Raw genomic sequence first — 26,355 nt, 5'->3', positions numbered from 1 at the left:
CTCAGCCCAAGCAAAGAGCAGGCCATGTGTAGGAGGAAATTCTTCACTCAGAGGGTGGTGAGGCACTGGAATGGGTTGCCCAGAGAGATTATGGATGCCCCATCCCTGGAGGTATTCAAGGCCAGGTTGGAGGATGCCCTGAGCAACCTGATCTAGTGGGAGGTGTCCCTGCCTATGGCAGGGGGTTGGAACTAGAGGATCTTTGAGGTCCCTTCCAACCCAGGCCATCTTATGATTCTCTGTACAGGACCCAACACAAGGTGGCTGGGACATGTTACTGGTATCTATGCCTAAACTCAGGAGGTGCTGCCACATCCCTGGATCCACTTGCAGTTTTTATGCGGGATTTATTGGACAAAATCATTCAGGAAACGGGAGCAGTGTGTTTTTTTTTCACCAGAGTTATGTTCGAACCGCCGCCCACGGGCTGGAAGGAGGCTGCCAGTGCCCCGTGGAGAGCTGGCAGCCCCCAGGACAGCCTGTCCAGCTGCAGCCCATGGACAGGGCACTGCCTATCCGTGCTGGGGGGCATAAAAAAAAATAATAAAAATAAAATAATAAAATAAAAAAATAAAAAAAACTTTGGCACCGCGGAACTCTTCAGCCGGGAACCATTTTCCACCCGGCCCCCGCGGCGGCGGCGCGCCCCGCTCCCTGCGTTGCCTGGTAACGTCCCCACGGGCGGCGGTGCGGCGGCCAAAGCGCTCCGGGCCGGCCCCCGGCGCGATGCTGGACCCGGACAGCGGGCTGTCCCTCACCATAGCGCGGATCGTGCAGCGCCTGCAGGGCTCCAGCCTCCACTCCCAGCTCGAGCGACAGGCCCGGGTGAGCCCCGGCCCGGCCCCAGGCCCGGCTCCCTGCCCCCCGGCCCGGCGCTTTGTGGGGCGCGGCCCGGGGCCTGCCCTGCCCTCCCCTCCCTCCCCTTCCCCGGCCGCTCCCGGGGCTCGCTTTGTCCCTGTGAGGCTGAAGGGTTTCGGGGCGAATCTTGGGGCTGCCCCCTTCAAACCTCGGCCGGTCCGAAAGTGACCGGGTTTGGCTTTTGTCTGAGATTTTCAAGGCTTGAAGTGCCCCCTTGCCATAGAGAGCCCCCTGGGAAATGAGGGGTTGCTGTAAAGAGCTAAAAATAAGCGAAAAACTCACTGAAAGTGCGTTATGGTAGCTGGGAAAGCAGTTTGTATGTGGTAACTTGTCTGCGTTTGAAACCATATTTTTATATTTCAGGTGAACTCCCTTTCAGATATATTTTATTTTAGATTTCATGACCATGACAACACAGTAGTGCTGCTATAGCTATCAATGCATGCACTGAAATCCTTTGGGTTTCATTTTATATAATCTTGGGGTTTATTTAACATTTTGCAAACAGTGCTTAAAGTTGTGCAGATTTGTTTTAGGATAGGATGCCCATTATCTGCCTTAGTTCTGCTGGGTTTTTAAATGAAATGAGATTTTCTTCTCTCGGCATCCCTAAAGGCTTCCCTAGCAAGAGGCATTGCTGTGTGTCTTTTTTGGGGGGTTTCTTTTTGTTTGAAACACCTGCTGGTTGGCTCTCCAAATGCTTTTTTAAATATATGTCTATCTGCCTGGCTCTTGTTGACTGACTGCTCTCAAAAAAACGCGAGTAAGCAAACATGCATGACTTTAAGGAGGCTAGATTTATAAAACAACCTAGGTGTTGGGTTCCTGCTACGTTCTGGGGAATTCAGCATCCCAAATAGATGGCCTGTCGTGATGTGTGGAGAGTTAAATTCAAGACCTTGTCCTTGGTAAAGGCAGCGATGGGTTTTCAGAACAGAGCTCTTGTTTAACAACTCCCTTACTGATTATAATGTAATGTTTGTGCCCATCTCTGCTTTTATTCTCTCTTCTCTGTCTGCCACAAGGCCTCATTTCACAGCTGTCTGGTACCTAGCATGTTTTTTTTAATACACAGGGAGGTATTTATGTACCGCTGGTGGATGGCTATTTTTCTGAGCACCAGGTGGGCAGTCTGAGGACCTTAGCAGTGCCCCTCTGCGATCTGATGTCTGAAATGGCCCTTAAATATCTGCATCCCTCCCTGATTCTATAGCAGGTTGGCACTGACTCGATACAAGCTGAAACTGCGTAATCTAACAGCATGAGGGTAACCTGTGGAGTAAATAAATCCCAGTGTAATGGTCACTGTTAAATCTGTCCTGATAGCTTCACAGAACAGAAGAGAAGAACTTGGTGCACGTGTGGATGAAGGGCAAAGAGGAGGAGGCAAATGTTCAGGCTGATTCTTATAGTAGGTGTTTGAAGAATTTGTAGTAGAAGATTAAGTAAGAGCTATAACTCAGCATAGTCATCTGAAAGACTGGAAGGTCTTTAGATATACCAATAAACAATTTTGCAACGTTAAAAGTCATCTTTCAGAGCCTGCACTTTAAGTTAATAGGGCCAAAAGTATCCCCTTTGTCAGGAATCTCTATGTTCTGCTTGATCTTCATTTTTTATAGACCTTGCATGCATTTATGTTTTTTCTTGTACAATATAGACTTGTTCTATCTATATTGCTCATCGTATTATCTCTGTGCTGTGCAATTGCAAAGGCCCTATCTGCGCGTTCCTTATCTTTGCTCCATCCCTATTTAGCTATATGGAATTTTGAAGGTTTCTGACTTTTGCCACTCTCCGTATTAAATTAATGCTTGATTTCTCTCCCATTGCCTCCCATTGGAGTGCTTCTGAAGTTGCATTATCAAATTCAAAATCTTCACCGTTGCTGTGCATCGCGCCCGAACTCCAGTTGGTCAGTAGGGCATGGAGGATTTCTTTGTTGGCTGGTTACCTTTCAGTTTCTGAACAATGCTTAGTCTCCACTGCTTACAGTGCTGAGCTATCGCTGGTCCCTTTTTTAGTTAAAATTAAGTTACTTTTTGAAAGCCATGCTGTATTTTGAGAAATGCATCGAGGCAGTGTGTCAGAATAAAACTTACTGTTTTGGATATTATTGCTACAGTTATATTTTACCTTTACAGTAATTGATGTTTATATGTCAGTGTAGAAACATGAGAGTTGGAATGCATCATAAAATCTGGTATAATATTGCCTGATACTTTTAAGGTGTCGTGTAGTCTCGCCAATGTTATTTTAACTTTCAGCAACAACTGTTTTGTAAACTTATCTCTTCTTTAAAGTCTAGGAAGGAGAGCTGAGAATGAACAGTTTCTTTCACCAGTTAATAGAATCTGTGGGAAAACACAACTTCCTGACATAATTTGTGAGAGATGATGGAGTAGTCCTGCGGTTATGAACTGATCGCACCAGCGCTGCGTTGGACTGACACTGGGAGCCCGCACCTGTGTCAAGGACTGTGATGTGCAATCTCTTTAAAATTAGTTTGGTGTGGGCACCAAATGATTTGCTGTCACAGCTCTGGCTCTGTGGGTATCAGATAATCACATTTTTGTCCCAAGGAGTGAAATAGAGGTAGGGTCATATGCTAGCTAGAGGAGATTGGGAAAAGAAATGCTAGGTTGATTTCTTAGGTTGAGTTTCAATATATTGATGATGTGCCTGCACTTAATACCAAGAGATTAATGCAGGAAAGAGTGAGTATAGTTTTTATTTTGGGTCGTGTTTGAAAGGAAATAATAACAGTGATAAAGTACAGAACTATTAGCTAATAGCTTTTCAACGGGTAGGAGTGCTGCTGGGGCCATTGGAGTTTCTGAAAACTGATTGCAATTTCTCAGGAACAACTTTCAGTGTGAGACTGTAACCAAATTTGTTTGGTTTTGTCTTCATTCTTCCCTTTCTGAAATGTTTTAAGGTAAAAATTAGAGGTGGTTAGGGAAATGTGAAATCTTCAGACAGAAAATGGAGTTTGAAATCAAAATTTTGTGTAAAACCTTGCTTTTATTGTTGGGGGGAGGGCAGTAACTTCATCAGTGAAGTGAGAATAAAAATGGAACCATTCAGAGAACTGAAAAAAGTGTCACCTTTTAACAGAGATATTTAACAGAACATAAAAAATCTTTGCTCTCTCCAGAGCCCGAATAGGAATCTGCCCGAGTTGCCTGGAACTTCTAATGGCCAGGGGCAAATAACAAGTTAAGGTTTTAAAGAAAAATAAAATGAAAAAAATAGTAATAAAAAAGCCTAAAGAACTTCCCTAAAACAGGAGGTGAGAATAAAATGAAGGGTAAAGGTTCTAAATTATATTTTAAATCAAGCAAGAAATAGCCACAGTCAGTACAAGGAATCCCTCCGGGTGTTTTGTGCGTGGACACTTTCAGATCTGTGTTTCTCGTAAGATGCTTGTGGCAGGAGTGCTTTAAGGAGAAGCCATAGCAGAACAAGGTAATGGCTGGCTGAGGAGGCTAAAAGTGGAAATGTGAGGTCTAAAGACCTAAATTATCAACCCAAGTGAGAGGTAAGGGACTTCATAAGACTTCAGCTGGGGCAAAGAAAGAGAGGAGCACCAGGAATGATGCTTGTTGAAGCTGCCTCTGTGTGTGCTTCTAGAGGGAGTGCAGGTGAACATTTCAGGGAGCTTCACATCGAGTGAATGATCTGCGAGATACCTGCAGGTATGGTTTTCATGGCACTTTTTCCCAACAGTTACAAAAAAAAAAGTTGATACAGATTTCTACTTAAGTAAAAGATCAAATTAAGAAAGAGAATGTTTCTGTGAAATGTAGCATTTATTTAATAAAACTTAGCAAGTAAACACAGGCTCATGAGTCATCAGAGATAATTAATGATTCCTTTTCGTGCATCGCATTTAACAAAGAGCTTGCTATCCCCTTCTGATAGAGCTCGTGCTCTGGTCCAAATGGCTCAGCAGTTACATCTGCAGTGTAATGAATTTTAAATTGAATGCAATTATGAATACTTTGAACAGATTATGGAGTTCACAAACAATGCAAGCTTGATTTGCAGATTTATTTTTCTTAGTAATGTGGATTGTATACGTTTCTCCTTGCATTTTGTTTGCAGCGCTAATCTTGTATTTAAATAAAACCTAGAAAATTAATTAAAACATCAAAATTGCATTATTAAAAATGCATCCTGTACATCTTGCAGGAGAACTTAACGTTTGAAGCTGTTGATTATGTATGAGGCTATTCGAAACTCTGTTTCAACTACTAGATTTTTTTAAACTTGTTTCTACTTGTATGGGAGAGTTCACAACACTTTCACCCTTAGTGTAATTACTGTAGGAATGTGCAAGTAGTGGAAAAATGTCAGTGTGTTCAGGGTTCTCTACTTCCTGAAGGTCTAGTTATGCTCAGAAGTATTTGTCTTTTGCATACAGAAATATATAAAATAAATAAAATCGCTCCCTTAAATTTCTAGGATTTTTAGGTGTTTAGAGTGTTTACACTGAAATTGTCGTAATACTTGAAGTGGTTTTGAACAAGTCAGCTTGATTCTGATAAAATCTAGTTATGGCCAAATTGAGTATATGGAAAAGGGAATTATTTTTTTAGCCTTCATTTGATTTCAGTCTGTTAAAGTTGGACTTCACGTGGGATAGTGTGCATTATTGTAATTTGGGAAATAATAGCTATGAAAGCTAAAAACATTGATCGCTTGTGCAAAGTCATAGTGAAGACTAATAATTGCACTGTTGGTGTGCATACTTGTCTAAAACAGAAAGGTGTTGAAAAGGGATGATGGTGGACAGCCAGTAGAAATATTTAGTGTGTAAAGTTAGTTGCAGAACTGGTTGCATCAGGGAAAAACAAAAAAAAAAAACGTTCACCTGATACAATTCCACAATTCAGTATACTTGGACCAATTTTCTGTAGTGATTATTTTTGGGGAAGAAAAATAGCTTAGCACTGGTGTTATGCTGTGGTGCTTTATTGTGTTGAACTTCCTCTATGTAGTGTGTTGTTGGTCCTCTGGCCACTTTCCTATGCTGCTTTGAGTGCTGTGCCTTAGGGGCTCATCTGTCTTCTTGCATGATCAATGCTGCTTCGATCCTGATGGCTGAATTCTATTTCCAAGTTTAGATGTTAATTTGCAACTCAATTTGTCCCTTTGTGTTTGCTTGCTCTACAAATCAATTTTCTACACCATTTTCCAACTAGGAAATGCTATCCTTTTGTTTCAGTGTTGAGTCTCTGGATTTTCTTCCTTGCTGACATGCAAGTGCAGAATCTGTAATGCATTTAGAGTATCACTTATGATGGTGACTGCCTGGATTTCAACAGGATACCTTACCAAAATCAGAGCTGTGTGCAGAATGTAAATGCAAAGGATTGCTAGTGGCACCTTATCCACTTTGAAGAACTTTTGGCAAATTGCTGAAGTTCAAAACTACTTTCTCTGCTGTACAGCTGAAGGATGAGAGTGCCAAGAAATGTCATAAGGATGGCTTAGGAAGAAATGCCCAACAGCCAGTTGCTCCTTGATTTGTAAGGTCTGGACCAAGACTGCGGATGAAGGTGGACACCCAACCCTTGAACTGTGGTGTCCAAACCATAAGAATATGTACAGTGCCAAATCCTATACGGCCTTAGACTGGAAAGAAAAGCAGTAGACATTAACCTTTTTTAGAAATACTTTGTTACTGTTTGCTCAAATGTGCTCCACGCATCTCTTTCTCCTTTTAGAACTCTGTCTTGGCCTGGTTGAGTCACTGGATAGCATCACTTCTTCCCTGGTCTGGCTGTTGTTTTTTGCCCTCACAGGTTTTTGACTTCTATTGCTCCGGCTCCTTTACCCTGCCTTTGATAGACTCCTGAAAGATTATCTTTTCTTTTTTTTTTTTTTTTTTAATCTTTTATCAAGATGTGTGTATTGAAATTGGAGACTCTGCTTGTGTGTACCCTGCATTTTGGTCATGCAGGAAATTAATTCAATTCATCAGTACATCACCTCAAGGTGTTTTTTCCCCCAATAAACTGTAGGCAGGCATTTTTATCAGCATAAATCACAGTAATGTTTTCTATAGAAGAAAATTTTGTTAATGTGTTTTTCATGCTACCAAAAAGCCATAGTGGGTGAAAATGCAAACAGTATCTCAGCAGTACATTGTAATGAGCAGTTTACAAGCAAACAAAACCTACCAAAATACTAAAATGGTGTTTGCAACATAATACTGACAACTATTAGGAAAATTAACTAATAGGAATAAGTTGAAATCATGGAATGGCTCAGGTTGGAAGGGACATTAAAAAGACCGTCTAATTCCAGTATTTTTGCATTTGGCTATGTTACGCAGACCTGGGATGTGTTCTTCTGTGTTACAGCTGTCGCAGTCCCGAGCTGGCCTGGCTGCCAGGTACTCACATTTCGGGTATCACATCGATCAGCAATGCAGTACGCAACGAGCCCATAGCAGCAGCAGCTGGCATGGCTCTGTGGCTCCGTCTGGCACTGTAGGGGTCCATTGATTGTAATCAGAAGGAACAAGAGGAAAGGTAGAAAGGGGGCTTGGGAAATGGGAAGAGGCTCAAGGGATCACAGCCTGAAATGAGAAGAGTGGGACAGAAGTGCCCTCTGCGGAAATGAACATAATTTGGGGGGAAATTTTCATGTTTCTTATACAAAAATTTGGCTCAGTAGGGTGTTTTGCATTCAAGAGAAAGAAAAGGACACAAGAAATGGACTAAAATATAAAAGTTGTAATAAATATTCTCTGCAGCATGTTTGCTGCAGCAGCAGAGCTAGTTGTGAAATAGGAATTGACTGAACAAAGGGGCATGAAGCAGCGAAGGTAACAGGTGGATGTGAATTGCTGGCATAAACCATGGAGGTTTTCCCCAAAGAACTGTCCTGCTTCTTTCTCACTGCCGCCCTGCAGCACGTGAAGGGTTCCCTGCTTTGGTTTTACCTCTTCTACTGCTCTGGATCTGCAGTGTACCTCGGTGATACTGTGTGGCCTGACAGGGAAAATGGGAAGCTTTCCATAGAGACTGAGCTCCCTTTTCCCCTCTCACAATATCCCGTGTCAATTTCCAGGAATCCACACACACACACACACACAAAAGGGGTCTGACATTGATACTGACAATCTCCTTAATGAGCCAAAAGCCCCAATTTTGCAGCTTCATGTACAACAGGGAATTGAAATATTGTTCTCTTGTCTGCACATTCGTCACTTGGTGCACTGTTACACTTTCAGGGCAATCAACAAACTTGTTAGTACATTGTACAGCTTTCTCGTTGTGATTCATCGTCTGTCAATGAATTTCTGAGGGGGTTTTTGCATATCTGGAAGTGATTATTGAAGCGTGTGTATACTACAGGACCCACAGATAAATGCCCTGTGGACTGTGGCATTAAAATTGGCAATACTTAGCCCAGGAGACAAAATTTACCAAAATATTCAGAAAGAACTCTGAAGTAAGGCACAAGGTGCCTGGGTTGAAGTATGTTATTATATTTCGAATCCATACAGGGGAGGCACCAAGCCTGCTTTTAGTGATGGTCCTTTGCCAGCATTTGCTGTGGTGCTGAACAGAACATGTTTGTCATTTGATGTGAGAATCAAGCAACTCCCTGCATCTTATGGTTTGTCCTTACAATGACCTTTCCATCTCCAAAAGCATGCTTGCAGCCTCTTTGCTGTTGCAGTCAATGCACCCAATCCAAAAACCTTCATTACCTATAATAGCAGGGTGACCTAAAAAGGCAAAATGTTGATGCTCAGTCTCTGTGTTTTAATCCCTTCCCCTTTTCAGCTGGCTGTATGAAGGAGCGAAAGCTTGTCGTGCTGTCAGCAGTGCTGTTAGTGCTGGCAAACTGCTGAGGAGCTGGCAGTGTTTATAAGCAGCATGATTTATCATAATAGAATCAGCAGCTGATATGGCTGCAACACGGCTGAGTAGCTTTTGGTAAGCGGTATCTCAGATTTCTAGGTAGCTGATGTGGCCATATGCTTTGAACTCCCCAGCACTACCAGAGCAAGGCATGTAAGTTTCACACGGAGCTCCCAGTGATATTTTCAAGTCTGCAGACAGGCTTGATCTTCTTTTCCAACCCTCTAGATTTATCCTTCAGTGCCAGTTGGTTATGGCTGCACTTCATGTTTAGGAAACTATGCGTTACAGTCGCTTCAAGAAATTCCTGGGTTTCTGACTGATGTCCTTTTGGAGCTTTTTGGTCTGTTTTTCTTCTCTTCTTGGTCTGTCTACAGGAAGAGATGCTATAGCAGCTGTTCCTGCTGCTGCTGAAAAATCTGCAGCAACATCTTCATGGTAGGGCTGTGGAGCTGGTTGTTGGCTTGTGTCAAGTGCATTTCGTTACAAGGGACTGTATATACCTTATAATCAGAGCTGCAGAGGAGAATGTTTGGTCCACAGCTTTTAGCTGAAGTTTGAAGATGGCACTTGTTATATGCCAAGATAAGCGAGAAGTTGTGGAACATTCTCAGTTTGATCCTTTCATGTCAGTGACCAATCCTTTACTGTGTAGAAACTGGCATTTGTGCTATGTAGGGTGATTCCTCAGAATGTCAAGCCTGTGTGCCACTGGTAGTCCCTCTCCTTTTACCAATGTACAGCTTTTATCACTGATGTAAAAACAAAGATTGATTTAGGAAAAAGTTGGCTGACATTTTTGACTGTAGCTACCACCTTCAAGTTAGTAGGAGGCAGTTTGCTGTGTAACACTAAGCATGCATATTTCTTAATTCATAACTTAAAATACACAGATTCTTTTAGTTGAATGTTTGATGCTTATTAATTTATTCCTTTATGATTTTTTCACATTAGATTAGCCTACACAAACCTGAAATTAAATTGGAATCACTGAAAGAAGATATTAAAGATTTTCTGAAGACATCAGGTTTGTAATACTTCATTCTTTTTACTAACATTCAACTAGATGACCTTTAAGGTCCCTTCCAACCCAAACCATTCCATGATTCTATGAAAAGGAAGAAGATGGAGTCTTGTAAGACTGTTGAACTTTTTATAATTTTCTGCCTGAATTAGCTTATGTGTCAATTAATTGTTAGCTGTGTTTTTATAAATAAGACGTTGTCAATAGAAGAAAGATTGTAGGTTGCAGTGTTCAGTAAATCCAATGGAATGAAATAATTAAAATTTACAGTAGGTTTAAGCATGACTGAGACCTAGCCCTTATTTCAGCAAGACACATCTTTGTGTATGGAACTCTAACAAAAAATAGTTGTTTTTACTTTAGGTGTGTTGTGATACATGTAGTTTAAAATTTGAAGTTGTCTTTGAAGTTGTTAGCACTTCAACATGGAGATTGTGTTAATTCTGGATTGTGTGAGGCATTGCTAAAATATAGACAAATGCAACAGGATTTGTGAGAACTTTTATCAGATTATTAAACAGGATAGAGCAAATCAAGAGGGAAGAATTTCTTGGATTACAGCAACATTTTGAATGAGCCATGCTAAGAAGTAATTTTATCATTTTACAAGATACTGGTAATTTTTTTTAAGTTATGAATGATACAAGAGTTCAGTCACTTTATAAAAATGAAAACAGCATTCATGGAGGTACTCTTGAAAAGTTTACCCCTAGGTAAATTTCCAACTTCCTTTGGAAGCTGTAGGCTATGTAACTATAATGTGAAGATTTGGTAAGTGATACAAGATCTGTAATCACCAGGAATGCTGTGTCTATTAATATTTATAGTTGTTTTAACAATATGTTTTTGAAAAACTACAAAATAGTTATTTAACCAAAGCTGTATTATAATTATTTGAATAGCAGATGAAAATAAAAGATATTCAACCTTTATACAGACTTGAACTTGTAGTTGTTCCTACCTTAATTAGGTTCATCTCTTCCTGTCTTCATCTCTTCCTGTCTGTCTGGTAGGTAGACGTGAATTGAGACAGGACAGAAAACTCTAATGATTCTAAAGCAACCTCTGATTCATGTTCCATTAGTATTAATTCATAAAGTTGTCTTCGTGTTTTTTATTTCATTTTAACAGGTTGGGAAAAGAAGCTTCAGAATGCTGTTTATAGTGAACTCAACGTGTGAGTTTATTTAGTGTTTTTATTTAATAAGTTCCATTTATGTGATTTAATTCCTTTATGTTGTTACGCTGATATGTTGTTATTATCTGCAAGATCTGTCATACTAAGGGTGCCAACCTCATTTCTATTTTAAAGGACCATTATTTTCTTATTCATCCTAGTGAAAATACTGGACTCAAATGTACAATTATTTTTTTGTTATTTATACTGCAAGTGCAAGAGTGACCTTACCAGCTAAAACTTGGGGGACACTTTGGGAGGCTTTCCCAAAATCTTATGATGGGGACTGATTGAATGCATTTAAATAAATGAAAATTCAGGCTATGACAAATGCTTTTGGTAAATTTTATTTCCTGAAAGTTGTTTGAGATAGTTAAAAGTAAGCCAGAGGAAATGTTTGGCAACAAGTCACTGGTTTTAGTACCAGAAGAACTCATGTTGTAATGTTACTAATAGTATTACATTCTCTGTGTCCATAGGAAATTCTGAAGAAATAATTTTTAACATAATGCTTATTTTTAGTTTTGATCACCATACACAGTGTTTTTACTAGTGTTCTTATAAAAAAAATATATGTTTAAGTTTACAAGTAATTAATTAAGCAAAATAAAGATCTGAACATTTAAAATGTACTATGCTTTCTTCAAGGTTTCCTTCACCCTGTCATCCTGCAGCACCTCCTGAGCATATGAAAGAACCATTAGCTTATATGAGGAAAGCACAGGTTGGTTGTTACCAATTTTACGGTTCTTACTAGATCTTTGGTTAGGCTATTTGACATTTATTTCAATTCTAACATTATTGTACAATTTCTAGCATTTGTACCTTACAAAAAATATGTAATTGTATGTGTGTTAAAGTTAATAATGACATTGTATATTTGATATTTTATATACATAGCAAAAATGCTCAAGTAATTCTCCAACCATGAACGAAGTAGGATATATTGGCAGGTAGCTGAATGTTACAGAATAGAGACCATGTAAAACGTAACAAGGAGAGTTTGATTCTGTTGAGAAAAAGAAGTGTAGATATTGGTCATTTTACTTAGACTTACAAAAATACTATTTTGAAAAGATACAGGTAGGCAGTTTTGCAATGAAAGTCAACAGGCTGTGCAGATCATGAGATCTTCAGGAAGAGATACCTTCAGTACTTAGAAATGTGAAAGGAAGGTGAAAACTATAGAGATAAGGAGGTTAAGAACTGTTGAAGGAAAATAAGAGAAACAAGACTGTAAAAGATTGAGCAAAGATATTGGATGTCAGGAAAATAATATTTTTACTTCATTGGATTTTTTTTTACATGCCATTTCAAATAAATAAAAATTCCACATAAAGCTTTTTTTTCTTTCCATATTCAAGAGTACGATCTAACCAGAATATTTGTGGTGAGGATAAAATTGTATTTAACTCAGCCGTGCCTAGAAATATATAGCAGTATTCTCTTATAAGTTATTCAACAAATTGTGTTACTTTTTTCAATCATCTTGTTGCTTATTCCAGTAAGTCTTATCTTGCTGCCCTGGGTTTTCAGTCTGTAGCATTTGGGGACAAAGATTGTATTAAACAAATTTTCTTCTGTGATGTGGAATGCGATGCCACAATTTACTTCCCCAAAATAATCATTCGTATCAATTTACTAATGCAAAAAGCACAGTAGTGTTTATATATGTGTTTATATATTTATATGTTTGTCTGAGCAAGTTTTGTTGGTTATTATTTTATAAGGTGTATGTAATACTTAAATTGCACAATATTTTTAGCACTGTGTGGAAACAGCAGTTCTTCTGATAATTTAGGAATGAAAAGAAGTCCTTTGTTTACTTGTTTCAAAGTTTCATAGATCTATTTCAGAGTATTAGGCATCCCTATCTGCTTCTAAACCCTTTCCTGAAATACAACTCTTCAATAAAAACATACAAATCCTTTTCATAGGAGAATACTGATAAATGGTAACAGTTGCAAAGTTGCATAAATACATGGTTAGGGAATTTACATGATGTTTTCTAAGAATACCAATTTATATGTGAGAATTTGATTTTCAAGATGCACTCATTTATCACTGTAAGTAGTAGGCCTATAAAAAACCAAGGATGATCAGAGCAGTAGAATCATAACTAAATTTTATTTTGTAACTTGTTTGAATAAAGAACAGCGAACAATATAAAATGTTTTTGAAGTCAATTTCCTTGACTTTGTTTTTGTTTACTTAAAATATTTGGAAGTAGCAAAAATGCAATTATACAGATTGCTGATACCTCTGGGGGTAAACTAAAAATAGAAATTTACTCATTTATTTCCACTAGGTATCAGAAATCTAATTAATGTTTTGAAGGTAGAAGACTGGTTTTGTTTTATTTGTAGGTAGATTTTGTTCATTTTACTTGTCTGTTAGCATCCCAACAGTTGAATATTTTGATGCTATCCACAAAACTTGTCCTAGCAGAAAAATGTTTTCCATGTACGTCATATTTGATTTTTGTTATTCACAGGCACTGTTTAAAGTGCTATTTCTATTGTTATCAGTTTGCTGGCATTTTCTTTATCCTTTTCTATCTTAATTAATTTTGGCCTACCTCAGTATTCTGGAAAGAAGGGTAATACTGGCTGAAAAGCATCTTATTTTGATGTAATTTATTGAAATTATTTTGAATGAATCAGTAATTAAAACTATTTACTTTTTTTTTTTTTTTAACAGTAGATATTAAAATGTTCATAATTAACCCTTCTGCTTTTCAAATTGGTTATCTGATTGGTTTTCTGATTCTTTTCCGGTAACCTGAAGTTTATATACTGTATTCTTTTCATTATATCAAAAGAAAAACAGCTTTCCTGAAAATGATAGAACATTAAACAAACCTCTTCCCACCTTGTTAAACAGCAGAATTATTTCTTAAAACTTAGACATCTTAATGCATACTAGGTGTTAGCACTAAATTCTAGGATTAAAAAATATGGACTTGGCTAACTTGCTTTATCTGCCCAGCAGAGACTGGTGTGAGTTGAAAAGTTCTCAAATCCATTAGACTCCTATATTTACTGTTTTTTATCTGTATTTTGATGAGGTGAAATGATTGCAAGCCTTATCAGGTATTTGTTTCACTCTTGGGGATCACTAGGAAAGCCTTTGATTGATTTAGGAAAACTGCTGCAAACAACAACATAGAAATGAAGTGGACAACGTAAAGATAAGAATAAACAGAGCTAAAGAATAAGAAGCTGAGTGCAAAGAAATGTTAGGAAGTGTTTCGAGTCTAACACCTCCCATGCAGCTATGTTCTAATTGTGTCGTATATAGATCTTACAAAGTTCACAATGAGCCAAACACTATAAATCTCAACAGGAACTCTTATCATGAAAGTCCCATAAATACATAACTCATAAATTTGCAATACTGTGTTTTAATCCATACAGTTCCTTTTTCCTGTTTTTTTAGCTGTAAGCCAGGAGCTTGATGTTCAGGTTGTGTTCTGACAGAAAAGTAAATCAAGTAAATGTGAAGAGGAGATAGATTGCTAGATAATAAATGATGTCCCAGCATCCAGTAACAGAGAATAAAGAGCAAGAAAACAGGAAAGGAGAAGCCTATTCTGTGTTGGAGTAGGTCTTCCTACCCTGTTGCTTGAAAGGTGTTGCTTTCCAGATTAAGGCAACATTAAATCAACTAGCCATCCTCAAAGGAAGCTGAGATACTGTACTGGCTCTGGAGAGCCCATGTTGTTAGGTGCTTATTTTTGTTCACCATTCCTCGAGGTTTTCTTCTGTTATTTCAAAATCTATCTCTAGTGAAAAAAATGATATTTTTTGTCTGACATTTGTGCAGCAAGAAACGTAACTCTGGGGGATCTTTTGCAGTACAGTGTTCCTTCCTGAAGGTGTGGCAGTTCTTAAACCTAGGGTATTGGAGTGCATTCACAAAAACAAGAATTCTAATGAACTACGTAAGGAAATCTTAAGGGTAACTCAGTGTTTTCCACTTGAGTAGCATCAGCTACGTAGCTAAAAATACAGGGAACTGAAAGGATAAGTTGTCTTCCAGTGGCCTGCACTTTGGACTTCGAGGAAAACAGAAGACTATAATTGCTTATATGCTAACCAGTTTGTTCCTTGCTCCAATGGATTCTTTACCTCCACGCTTCTAGCCAAATCTGTGAAGACCTTACTGAGCCTTGCTAAAATAAATCCTCCCCTACTGCTGCTCGCATTTGCCTCTGTCACTCTTTGCTCATTTTCAGGTCTTGTATGTTGAAGAAAGTCAATATATAAACAATAAACTTGATTAGAAAATTACCTTGGAGTCCATTACTATATTCAGTATTGATATTCTGGTAGGTTTTTTGCCTGACTAAGACCAGATTCCCCATGTTGTACATGCTATGCAGAAATACTTTCAAAAAAGCTTTCTGACCTGTATGTTTAGAGTTACAATATAGAGCACTCTCCAGCCTTGTTTAAAATGTGAGTAATACTACCATTGATTTCAATAAAAGCATGGGTACCAGGAACTTTCTAAAGTCTGATAAAGATGCAACCATCCATATTCTGATTTCTCCCAGAAGAGATAAGAAATCCATAGGGTATTTTCTTTCTTGAAACAGACTGACTGACTCTGAAAAATTTTTAAATGACAATACTATGTATTAAATTTTAATGTTGTGACTGCTAAAGATCCACTTAAAACATTTTCCTTCAGTAATCAATACATCTTCCTTAGTTTCTAAATCTCTTTGAGAAAGTAGAGTTCATGAGCATCAGAACTAGAGCAATACTAAGATATTTGCTAGCATATCTCCTCTTTTAGAAATCTTCAGGTTTGGATTAGAGAAAATGTAGCCAATGATATCTGTGGCCAGATACCTTGAATTCTACTTGCTTCTAGTTCTTGTTGGGTACTCTGAAAGAATTACATTGCTATCTAGTCTTCTAGAAGAAAGAATTTTGGGATTCATAATAGTAGGGAAAAAAATGTAAGCAATACTAGTTAGTTCATGCAGTTCAGATGTATTTCTTTTTAGTTTATTTGTTGTCTACCCAGTTTCATTTAACTTAGTTCATAAATGACCTTACTATAGTATTAAGATACATCGTTTGTAGCCATACCGATTCCAGCAATGTGTTTTCTTGGTGTTAAATTTATTTATAAAATTATAGGAATCATCTTTAAAATATATATGTAATTCCCTATCAGTGAAATGAATTGATGATCTCTGGCTTTTACTTTAGCCCCTTGGCATACTGCATTTTGTTTCTACTCAGTGCAGGAAATTCCACTGGCCTGTGGCACTTGGGAGAGAGGAGGAGGTCTTTTCTGGAGGGGTTGTGTGACCCTCACTTTTATTTGGATTTGGTCGCTTTTGTTTGAATATCTTTTACTGGGCAGAATCCTGAAGGCTTGAAGTATCCAGATAATATTTATTACTAACGTGTTACATGTTTGATGCAATAACCCAACTAATCTCTGGTCAGTCATACCGAGGGTATCAGCCTCCATTCCTCCTTGGTGTGAGCTGGTGCTCAGTCTTGCAAAGCTGCTATCATCCACCTCTGTGCTTCTTTTGTATTTTTTATAATTTGGCATGTCAATGCTCTGCAGCAAAGCAGGGTTCCATAAATGCTTCATTCCATCCATGAGAGAATAAACAGTTTGTGTCGTGCTGTTGTGTAATTGTAGCATTTGGAAGGCATTTAAGTACAGTAATGCAGTGAAATAAAAATATGATATAGAATATTATAAAATTTATGGTGATCTGGAAAACATTTGTTACAGTCAATACTTGGTCTGTTTTGTTTATGCAAGAGAAGGTAAAAGGATTACTTGATTGTGAGAAAAAAATCACTGGTAATAGATAGCTATTGCATTTGATGGAAAATGTCATAAGAGGATCATGTAAACGGAAGCTAAAGCAAAGCAATTATAGATAAGATGTAATCTTTTCTTTCTTTCTTTTTTTTAAACAAAAACCAGAACATTTGAACATCTGCCCTTCCCTTCGTTTGCTTCCTGTCTAATAAACTGCAGCCCATTTTGGAGAGAACTTTAAGCTTGAGGAGCATGTGGTTAGATGGTATCTAACTGTTGTAGAATTTGTGTCTAGAGATAATTACAAATAATAAATAGAGTTAAATGAAATTAACAGGAGTCTTTGCATTCGCTTGGTTGGGGCTTGACTCATCATCCACAGAAAACTAAATTAAATATAAACCCCACCAGTGCTGTTGTAGTCACAGAAGCAAAATCTTAAGTCAGCTGACTAGGAAGTCAGTACTAGCTGGCATTAACTTCAGAGGAATTATCCACAGATCAGGCACCATATGGTAGGCTCAAAGTCTAATGCAGTAGTCAGAAGAATCTGATTGCTCTTTAAGCTGTCCACTTGTTACTGAAGTATTTTCTACTTCTGTTTTTCTCTTTGATATGTGAACTATTTCCTGAGCGTTATTGTAGAACTACTACTCTTTCACCATTACAGAACACCAAATTTCTAACTTTTTAAACTTCTGAGAATCATTATCATCTCAAATATCTTTTGTAGAGAAAGACTTGCTTTCTGTTCAGGTCACAAAGTGGAGGAGGCGTACTTCATGCGTAGTTCATTGTCCTGCTCATAATCATTTTTTATTCTTGAGGAATTTGTTAGATGTGGAAGGAAGCTTGAACATTAGGCATATGTCAAAAATCAGTAATTGTGGAATGTGTGCTTTTTGAGTTTTGAAATTTGAATAACTCACTTAACTGGTTCTATATTGTGATGTAGATGATAAAATCTGTTTGCTCTGTTGTTTCCATTTAAACAACCATGTAAATGTTTTTGCTAACATGAATCAGTGACTCTTGCCATCCTTTCTTATATATGACTTTATAAAACTGCATATTGTCAGTCATGGTAAAATTGGAGGGGGAAAAAAAGAAATCTTATGTATTTTTTTTATTTTTTTTTTTTTTTATGAATTTCAGGGAAGCTGGGAGAAGCGAATTCTAAAAAGTCTAAATAGCATGTGCACTGAACTCAGTATCCCACTAGCACAGAAGGTAATGTATTCCCAACTTTCTGTTGTCAAACGGTGTTTTTCTGGAAGTTAAACCTGGTCTTGTAAGCTTGTGTTCATTGTTCATTTTGCACACGGTTATCAAGAGCTGCAAGACTGGTATCCAAGTTATTTTAGTACAGAATAAATTTCAGAGATTGTGGCAGTGTTTGCTTGAGCTGAACTTGAGAGAAGTCTATAGTCAGATCTTCCTCTGCTGTTGCACAAATTAGCCTCTTGAGGGAGCAGCATGTTGGAGAGCTAATTGGCTTTTAGCAGAGCATTCCTGTGTGCAGGCTCAGCTGTATAACTTAGAGCTGCATAGCCTGTGTGCAATATGGATATACTTTGTTTACTGGCCAGCAAAGCAGCAAACTGCTAGTACCGACACATCATTATTGGTTTTATTTGTCTGCATTCTGCATTTCTTCATTTAGAAGCTTTAAATTTAAATATTACAGAACTGGATTGTAATGTCAGAATGTTTTGTTCTTTGCTCCTGTTGCAATATGTACAATTTTTCTCTACAGTATGTAGCAAAACCTCTATAGTTCATTATAAGAGATACAGGGTGCAGCTGGTTTTACTTTTCATGGATGGGAATTTGAGGACAAAGTCTAGCAGCTCTAGCGAATAAGCAGTAAATCCTCAGTAAAGGAGGTAAATCCTGAAACCGACTATCAAATAGCCTCAAATTCATTAGCATACTCATAAAACTATTAAATTGCCACCTTTTCAACCTTTAATTGGAACCTGGGACTTTCTGCAGAAAAAGGTAACTTCAGGCTTGGAACTGGATTTTAGCAAAGTAAGTTTGTGCTGCCAGTGCAATCTGTTTTTAAAAGTGTTACATTAATTTACATATTTTTTTACTCATTCTCTTAAAAAAGAAGAGTTACTTTCTTGTGTCTTTCAGAGGCCTGCAAGTGAGCAGAAAGAACTGCTTAATAAATGGAATGAAATGGGAACTGATGAACCAGGTAAGATCAACTAAAATTACATGCATTAAATATTTGTACATAGAAAAATGCCATATGTATCTTATTTATCGGTCAAAGATTAATGTAATAAATGCAAAGTAAACTGATTTCAGTCTTTTTTTTCTGATTTGTTATGTTTTATTATGCATAAACATTCACTTCATTGTGATTTTGTTTCAAGTTACTGAGCTAACTCTGAGTCAGCACTTAAAGGTTATGGCATAATACTCATTATGATGCTGTAGAGATTTATACAGCAAAGGAGTACCCCTTCTAGTGTAAACTCAAGCTAATAGAAAGAAAATGTTCAGAAGTATGGATGATTAAGCTCAGACATTTTATTAACAAAATATAAAAATAACACTTGCACAGAATAATCGATCATATCGGCTGGGAGAGCAAAGCTAAATACAGTTAGTTAATTCCCAAGTTCTCAAAAGAAATGATTTTTCTAGAGTAATAGTTTGTATCCCACGGAGTACCACCTACACAGTGACCAATACCTTTCATGGATTGCTGATGACAAGTCCCTATTTTTTATTTGACTATAGCATATTTCATTCAGCAATCTTCACTATTTAAAAAAAAAAAAAAAAAACAAAAAAACACCTATTTTGAATATTATATCACTCCCGTGTCTGAAAGTGGTTCAATCTAAAAACTTGCATGGAATCGATAAAAGGCTTTCTAGGGCTCTTCACTTAAATACCAAGGAAAACCAAGGCACTGACTAATAGTAGCATAATCTTGGAGAGTGTGTTGTAGTTGTTACTCTGATATTTGTCATGATGTTATTTTAATCTTTGCTGTAATGCGTTATTGAAATTGCTAAATTGTGTTACAGCTATGGGAAAATTGCATGCATTTTTAATCTCTTTCGGTTTTAACATGTAATCATTGAAATCTTATTTCAGATCTAAGTCTTTTCCGGCCTGTTTATGCACCTAAAGATTTTCTTGAAGTAAGTATCATGAAAAAACTCAGTGATTGAATTGCATCCATTATAGTCTTTTATGTGAGGTGGGAAAGGTAATTTTTAAGTCTCAAGGAGACTGGTAAGCAATACAATTTGCTATTATTCCAAAAAAGCACGATTGGTATGATGGGGATGATTGTACATTGAATGATATAATAGAAAGCTCATAAAAAGGATTTGCAGTATCTTTTTTTTTTTTTTTGGCAATTGTCCATATGCATATTTACACTGAGACAAAAACTAGTAATAGTACTTCCTAGTACTCCTAGAACGAAGTGTGAGACCTACCCATACAATTGCCCTACTGTGTTAGTTTGCAAACCTTTTGCTACTAAAGGGTCCTTCTTTCATTCACGTTAGCTTTTGCAGCTTATTCAGGGTCTTTTCTCTTTTTAAGAGCACCAGTGTCTGATTGGATCATTAGTTAAGGTTAATATCTTCTATAAGAGTAGCTCCATCTTATTTCTTAATTCATTTTAGATTTTAAACGGCAATACATTAAGCAATAAATAAAATAAATTGCAATGTGTGAAGCTGATAGACTGATTTCAATCAGTCTAAAGGTTGGTTGAAATTTTAGGTCATGTATGACGAATGTGAAAAATCAAACGTAACAGAACTCTGTGGAATTTGAACTCTTTTATCTATAACCAAATGATATCATTACAAAAATGAGATTATGTGATTGCTGAATCTTTAAAGTCTAAAATGACAGTATTACTCATCATTTTGCATGGTTCAAGCACGAAATGTCTTAATAAAACAGAACTTGCTTTACCAGCTATGCTTAGAATAGGAACTAACAATGGAGTAATAAGCCTTGTTGATGACAGTGAACTTAATGATGACGCAGTAGGAGGTTTGGGGTTAAAATGAGATTGAAAATAAAATTTAAAAAAACTGCATCTGTATATTTTGTCAGTTATACAGGAACCAAATCATCAAGAACATAACAGTATAGATTTATAGAGTTAAGATGGCCTCCTCATTTGCAGAATAAAATGTAGATGTCTAATAGTGAATCATCAGTCAGAGTCAATGTATTTTAATGTTTGATGTGATTTAGTACAAGTCTAATGGAATGTCTTTTGTAGTGGTAGAGAAAATGTATCATATTTCTGATTTACGTATGAAATGTTTCATGGTTATGAATTGCCAGTACATTTCTGAATCCAACAATAAACTTTCTGTCCATTGTGTTACATTTCTAGAGTGCTTCTTGTCCAATTAGGAATATCTGAAATTTTTAATTAAACAAATTTTAATTTTCGTTTTCCATCATTGTCCTAACAATCAAGTTATGTATTTAATCTTGAGCTTACAGATGTTTGCAGATGAATCCATTTTCATTTTGGACTTATCCAGTGACCATTTTTTAAAAAATATTTTCTTTCCAGAGTATGCAGTTTATTACGTTAATCTTTTAATTTACAAGTCTGATGATGAGTTTATGTGATATTAGAATACTTAGAAGACTGAGAATTACAGAGATAGATGGTTGTAGAATTTTATAAGAGCAAGAAACTTATCTTAGAAAGTAACCTTGTCAGCTTAACATTATAATATCAAAATATATACCCATGGAATTAGAGTATGTAACAGACGAAATTCTTTTATATAGTCCAGTTATTTATCTTGACATTGAGTCCTTGTCTCTTAAATTTTACCCTTACTTTAGATTTTTAAATTTGTTTAAAAAAAAAAAAAAAAGTCAAATAGAAGGAAGTGCTTAGAGTTATTGTTATTTAGTAAGAAATGATTGTAGTAGCAAATTGTATAGTGCTTTGAATGCTACATAGGGTTGCCAATGTAAGAACACGAATAAAAATTCTTTCAGAAAAAAAAAAAAGTAGTGTTATAGAATATTCTAGATATTTTAGCCATCAGGAGGATATTCTTAAGTGTTCAAATAGCTTTGATGAAGAAGCTGATTTTTTTTTTTTAAGACTTCACTATGTAACCAGCACTTAATCTCATATGAAAAATGATTTCTGTTTTTTTATTTCATAATTCGGACTTAGTTTTCAAAGTAGAATATGTTTGCATCCTGAAAAATTTGGCTCCTTTGTGGTTTTGAAAAGCTGATATATGGTCTGATGTAATTTGGGCCTGTACATATGATAGTTTCAGGAAATGGTCTTATGCCAAATGTACTGTTTACAATACTGATGATTTTGAGAAAATTTCTGAATGTGAATTTCTGAAAATGTGCAAGGAATGACAGAACTACCATTTTTAAGGTACTGATGAACCTTCGAAACCCAAATTATGAAAATGGAGAACAACCTAGTTTCAGAAATCATCTGGGGCTAATTCAGGTTCCTCTAAAAGTTAAAGATATTCCAGAATTGGTAAGTATAGTCTTTCTTACAAGAGGTTTCTATAAAAATTAGTTTGCCTTGCTAATGAACAAGATTCTAAACAATAATAACATTAAAATTGAGTTAAATTTCTCCTTTTGAAACTGAAAATCAGTATGAACATGTAGTGGGTCAACAATTAAAACACAGCATAGAAAAGTCTTTTTAAAAGTAGTTTTTAATGGAAAATGAAATATAAAAAATAAATTGTCACTTGGGAAATTTCCATTTTGTGCCACACCGCTGTTGATTTGTGACAAAAATATGTATATTTTCTTCATTTTTTTTGGTGTGAAAATAAACTCTAAAGACGCATTTTATTGTAAGACGCATTTATTCTGTTGTTTTATTTGAGCTTGCACATGATCAAGTAAGATGACAATCAGTGTCTGATATTCTCTTAAAGTAATTTTAAATCTTGTTATACTGTCAGACAGTAAATGGAAGGAAGTGCTTGAATACAACTGTTATCATTGGAGGATAAGAGAGCTTTTCTTAAGGCTCCACTGAGAAGGTTCCTGAGGAGTTTATGCTATCCTTAACCTGATCTCTCATTTCCCACTTTATTACATACAGGCATATTTCATAGTCAACATGAAAAATGACACTAGACTAAGTATTGATGTGAGATTTTTCTCTTTTAAAAACCTGGGATTGTGTTTCATATATATGGATTTAAAAGAACTGTGTTTGGTTTAGAAAATATTTGCATTAAACCTTTCAGAAGAAATCTCATGATTTAGAGAATTAAACACTACTAATTACTTTGTTATGGTTTTGTTTTGTTTGTTTGTTTGTTTTCAGAAAGAAGATTTCAGTGAACTAGGCTTAAATACAGGACAGCTGGGTATTGATGATTCAGCACAAGTGCCTCCTGGTTAGCAAATGCTGTGTTTTAGTCATTTACTTAGAGAACTAATGCATAGAATACAGTGCAAATATCAAGCAGCTTGTGTATTTTTTCCATAATGAACCATAAATATTTATTCTGCACCTATGAATTTAATGATTTTATTGGTAAAATACAGCTAATAATAAGCAACATCAAAAATACAAAGGGTCGGATTTGAAGATTTAAAATTAGCATATTTACAGCTTGAAAATATGTTAATTTCAGGTGTTTGAACACTTCAGGATGAAGTCTGGAGGACAAACTTTTCTGTCTCCAAAACTGCAGAAAATACTGATAAATCTTAAGTCAACCCTGCAGTGTGACACCACTAATGGATACATATAACAGAAACATCTTCTGTTATTTTTTCTGGTATACAATTATTCCTATGTGAACAGGTCTTAAAATGGCCTCTCCATGTAAAAATGGAAAACACTGAAGTTATTTTGCTTTTTAAATGGAAACTTACCTATTCGAAGTCTTGGCTTTTGCAGTGTAGTGCTACTTTTGTATTTGTGTCCTTCATATGAGAAGAAATTCTTTGGTATTATTTCTTCATATTTCTTGGAAAAAGACATTGATGCTGATGCAGGTTAGTTTTTAGTGACTTTGCATTCAGCTAATTTTTACTGCTAGTGATGTGTAGTAAAAATACAGAATACTCTACTGGGTTGAGTGTCATTTTTTCTAATTTGTTTTTTGTAGTTCATTTGTATTTCTTTATTTCCTAGAGTTCTTTGAAAATGAACATGTACGTGTTGGACAAAAAGGTATGGATATGTTTTCATTTGTTTAAAAAAAACACCAACAACAGAAACCTATGAGTATTATGAATACAGCTTGTACTTTCATATCTCATATTCCTTTAGAATTTTAACAAGCTGGGCAGACGAACAAAACATAGGCAGTAATACCATTGTAATTTAGACAAGGGCAGAAAAGCAAGCATTGCAGTCTACCAGTAGCTATCAGATAAAAAACTCCACAAATATTTCATTAAAATGAAATAGGAAGCATAGACACATAACTTTCTGGTGATGACTTAACTTATGCTGCTACTGAATTTCATTTTAAAATCACGAGACTCTGGACTCCCTTCCCTGCACACACAGTTCTCATTAATGAAATGGGTTTTACGCCAGTGCGTCAGAACAACGTCTTTTTAATTTGCAGTTGCAGAACTTGCTAAATATTGCAATACTTAGTTACCAGGTATACAGCTTTTTCTGAAAAAGGTTAGGAGTTTCCATGATGGCTGAGACTTGATCCAGAAAGGAAAAAAAACCATTTATTAGTTCCAGTTCACTTATAGGAGTGTACATGCAGGGAATGTTTGAAATATACGCAACTTACAGTTTCTTGTGATTTGTGCAAAATATTATCAAAGGAAAAAAGTGGGGTGGATACCATCTCAAAAGTCCTCCATCCCTTTTTTGTTGTTGTAGTAACAAAACAATGACCTTTCTTTGTCTTCTCCTTTTGTGGTCTGTCCATCTCCCTGTTCTTTTCTTTTTTCTCCAAATCAATTCTCCACCCAAACTTACTGAGCCATTCATTTAAATCCACAATGTAACTTTTAGTCCTCATCTCGTCTCTTTAGAGCAGCCTCTATTACACAGTTGGTCTTAACTTTTTGTATGTGCAAAGACACGGAAACTTGTAAAAGTGTAAGCTAGAGTGTTGACCATGAATATTTAAGTTCATTCAGTGGGATTTCTTTTGCATACTCTATTGGATTTTAGAACATAAAGTGTTCTTTATGTCCTTGGTTGCCATGGGTGCATTGATTTTCTTTTATGCAATACATACTACCTCGTCTGAGGAGCTACATTTTATTATAATCTAATTTGTAATTCCTTTATTGTATTGTAAAACTTAATCTTGTATGTAGCAAAACTACTTTTTCATACTTTGTGTCTCAGTAAGAAACAGAAAGGTAAACAGGTTTTTTTTCTTTTTACCCCGTTCTTTAAGGGGGGGGAAAAAAGATGACACGCCATCTGTGTTAAGAGCTCTGCTCGTTAAACAGAAAATTTGTAGACCAGTTATTCAGTACTTCAGAAGTGAGAGAAAAAGATAATTCAGTAGGTTTATAATTCCAAACCTCATCCTTCCAAACCTTTTAGATATTTTCCCTTTAGCTAATGCTTGCTGGTAAAGCAGATTGTAAGCCCTGTTCCTGAATCTTCATATTACGAGCACGTAAAGCTAAGCAACACTCCGGCTATCAGTCAGATAGGTAACGGACTAACCTCATTCTCTTGCTTTCTTTGTTGCCTGCACATGTGTTTTATTTGCCAAAATAAATGCTTGAATTCTCTCTGTATAACAAACAGCACTGAAAATAAATCTTTCAGAACCATTGCTTGCACACAAAACTGTAATAAGCTCAATAGAAGAGTAAAGAAGTGCATCAAATTCCAGTGTAATACAAAATTTCTTGGTAATACGGTCTTTTATTACTTTTTTTTATTGGTCTAACAGACTAATATCCACTTCAAATATATGCAAATATTGCAGAACTCTTTTACTGTCATAGGCTGTGTAGTGTGTCTCAATTTTCACTACTCAGAAAAAAAAAATAAAAAATTGAAGTACTTGAAGTTTGGTAAACTTTGGACATCTTAAACTACATCAGTTTATTACTTGCTTTTTTTCTTGCAGTTTTAGCAGAGCAAGATAGTGCTGCTGCTCAACAGTATGTCCGTCAGGGATGCCCAACGGCACTCCGAGCTGATCTGTGGGCCCTCATTCTGAATATTTCTAATCAGCCAGAGGTAAGGAGCAAAGTGAGAGTAAAATCAGCACAAGTAGGATGTTAATATGTTAGAACAGGTCCAGAGGAAGTTGATCAGAGGGCTGGAGCACCTCTTCTATTAAGAAAGGCTGAGATAGCTGAGGCCGTTCAGCCTTTAGGCATTAGAAGAGAAGGCTCCAGGGTGTCCTTATTGCAGCTTTTCAGTACTTAAAGGGGGCTTATAAAAAAGATGGAGAGCGACTTTTTGCTGAGTCAGATAATGACAGGATCAGGGGGAATGATTTTAAACTTAAAGAGGGGAGATTTAGGTTAGAGATTAGGAGGAAATTCTTCACTCAGAGGGTGGTGAGGTGCTGGATCGGGCTGCCCAGAGAGGTTGTGGATGCCCCATCCCTGGAGGTGTTCAAGACCAGGTTGGA

At 36.6% G+C, this 26,355-nt stretch overlaps 1 protein-coding gene across 1 annotated transcript in view; it reads left to right on the top strand.

Annotated features, from left to right (window-relative positions):
• The first annotated feature begins 682 nt into the window (after positions 1 to 682).
• The window catches only part of TBC1D19 (TBC1 domain family member 19), a 46,610-nt gene continuing 20,937 nt past the window's right edge, over positions 683 to 26,355 (top strand). Inside the window, 11 exon segments of the mRNA XM_032186984.1 lie at positions 683 to 825; positions 9,696 to 9,768; positions 10,897 to 10,942; positions 11,591 to 11,666; positions 17,900 to 17,974; positions 18,887 to 18,950; positions 19,865 to 19,911; positions 22,167 to 22,277; positions 23,091 to 23,163; positions 23,910 to 23,948; positions 25,843 to 25,955. Coding sequence (XP_032042875.1) covers positions 727 to 825; positions 9,696 to 9,768; positions 10,897 to 10,942; positions 11,591 to 11,666; positions 17,900 to 17,974; positions 18,887 to 18,950; positions 19,865 to 19,911; positions 22,167 to 22,277; positions 23,091 to 23,163; positions 23,910 to 23,948; positions 25,843 to 25,955 — 816 coding nt within the window. The 5' untranslated portion in view covers positions 683 to 726.

This window comes from Aythya fuligula, chromosome 4 (genome assembly GCF_009819795.1).
Source record: "Aythya fuligula isolate bAytFul2 chromosome 4, bAytFul2.pri, whole genome shotgun sequence".
In the NCBI taxonomy this organism is placed as follows: Eukaryota; Metazoa; Chordata; class Aves; order Anseriformes; family Anatidae; genus Aythya; species Aythya fuligula.
Note: the sequence above shows the minus strand (reverse complement) of the source record. Positions and strands in the feature narration are given on the sequence as shown.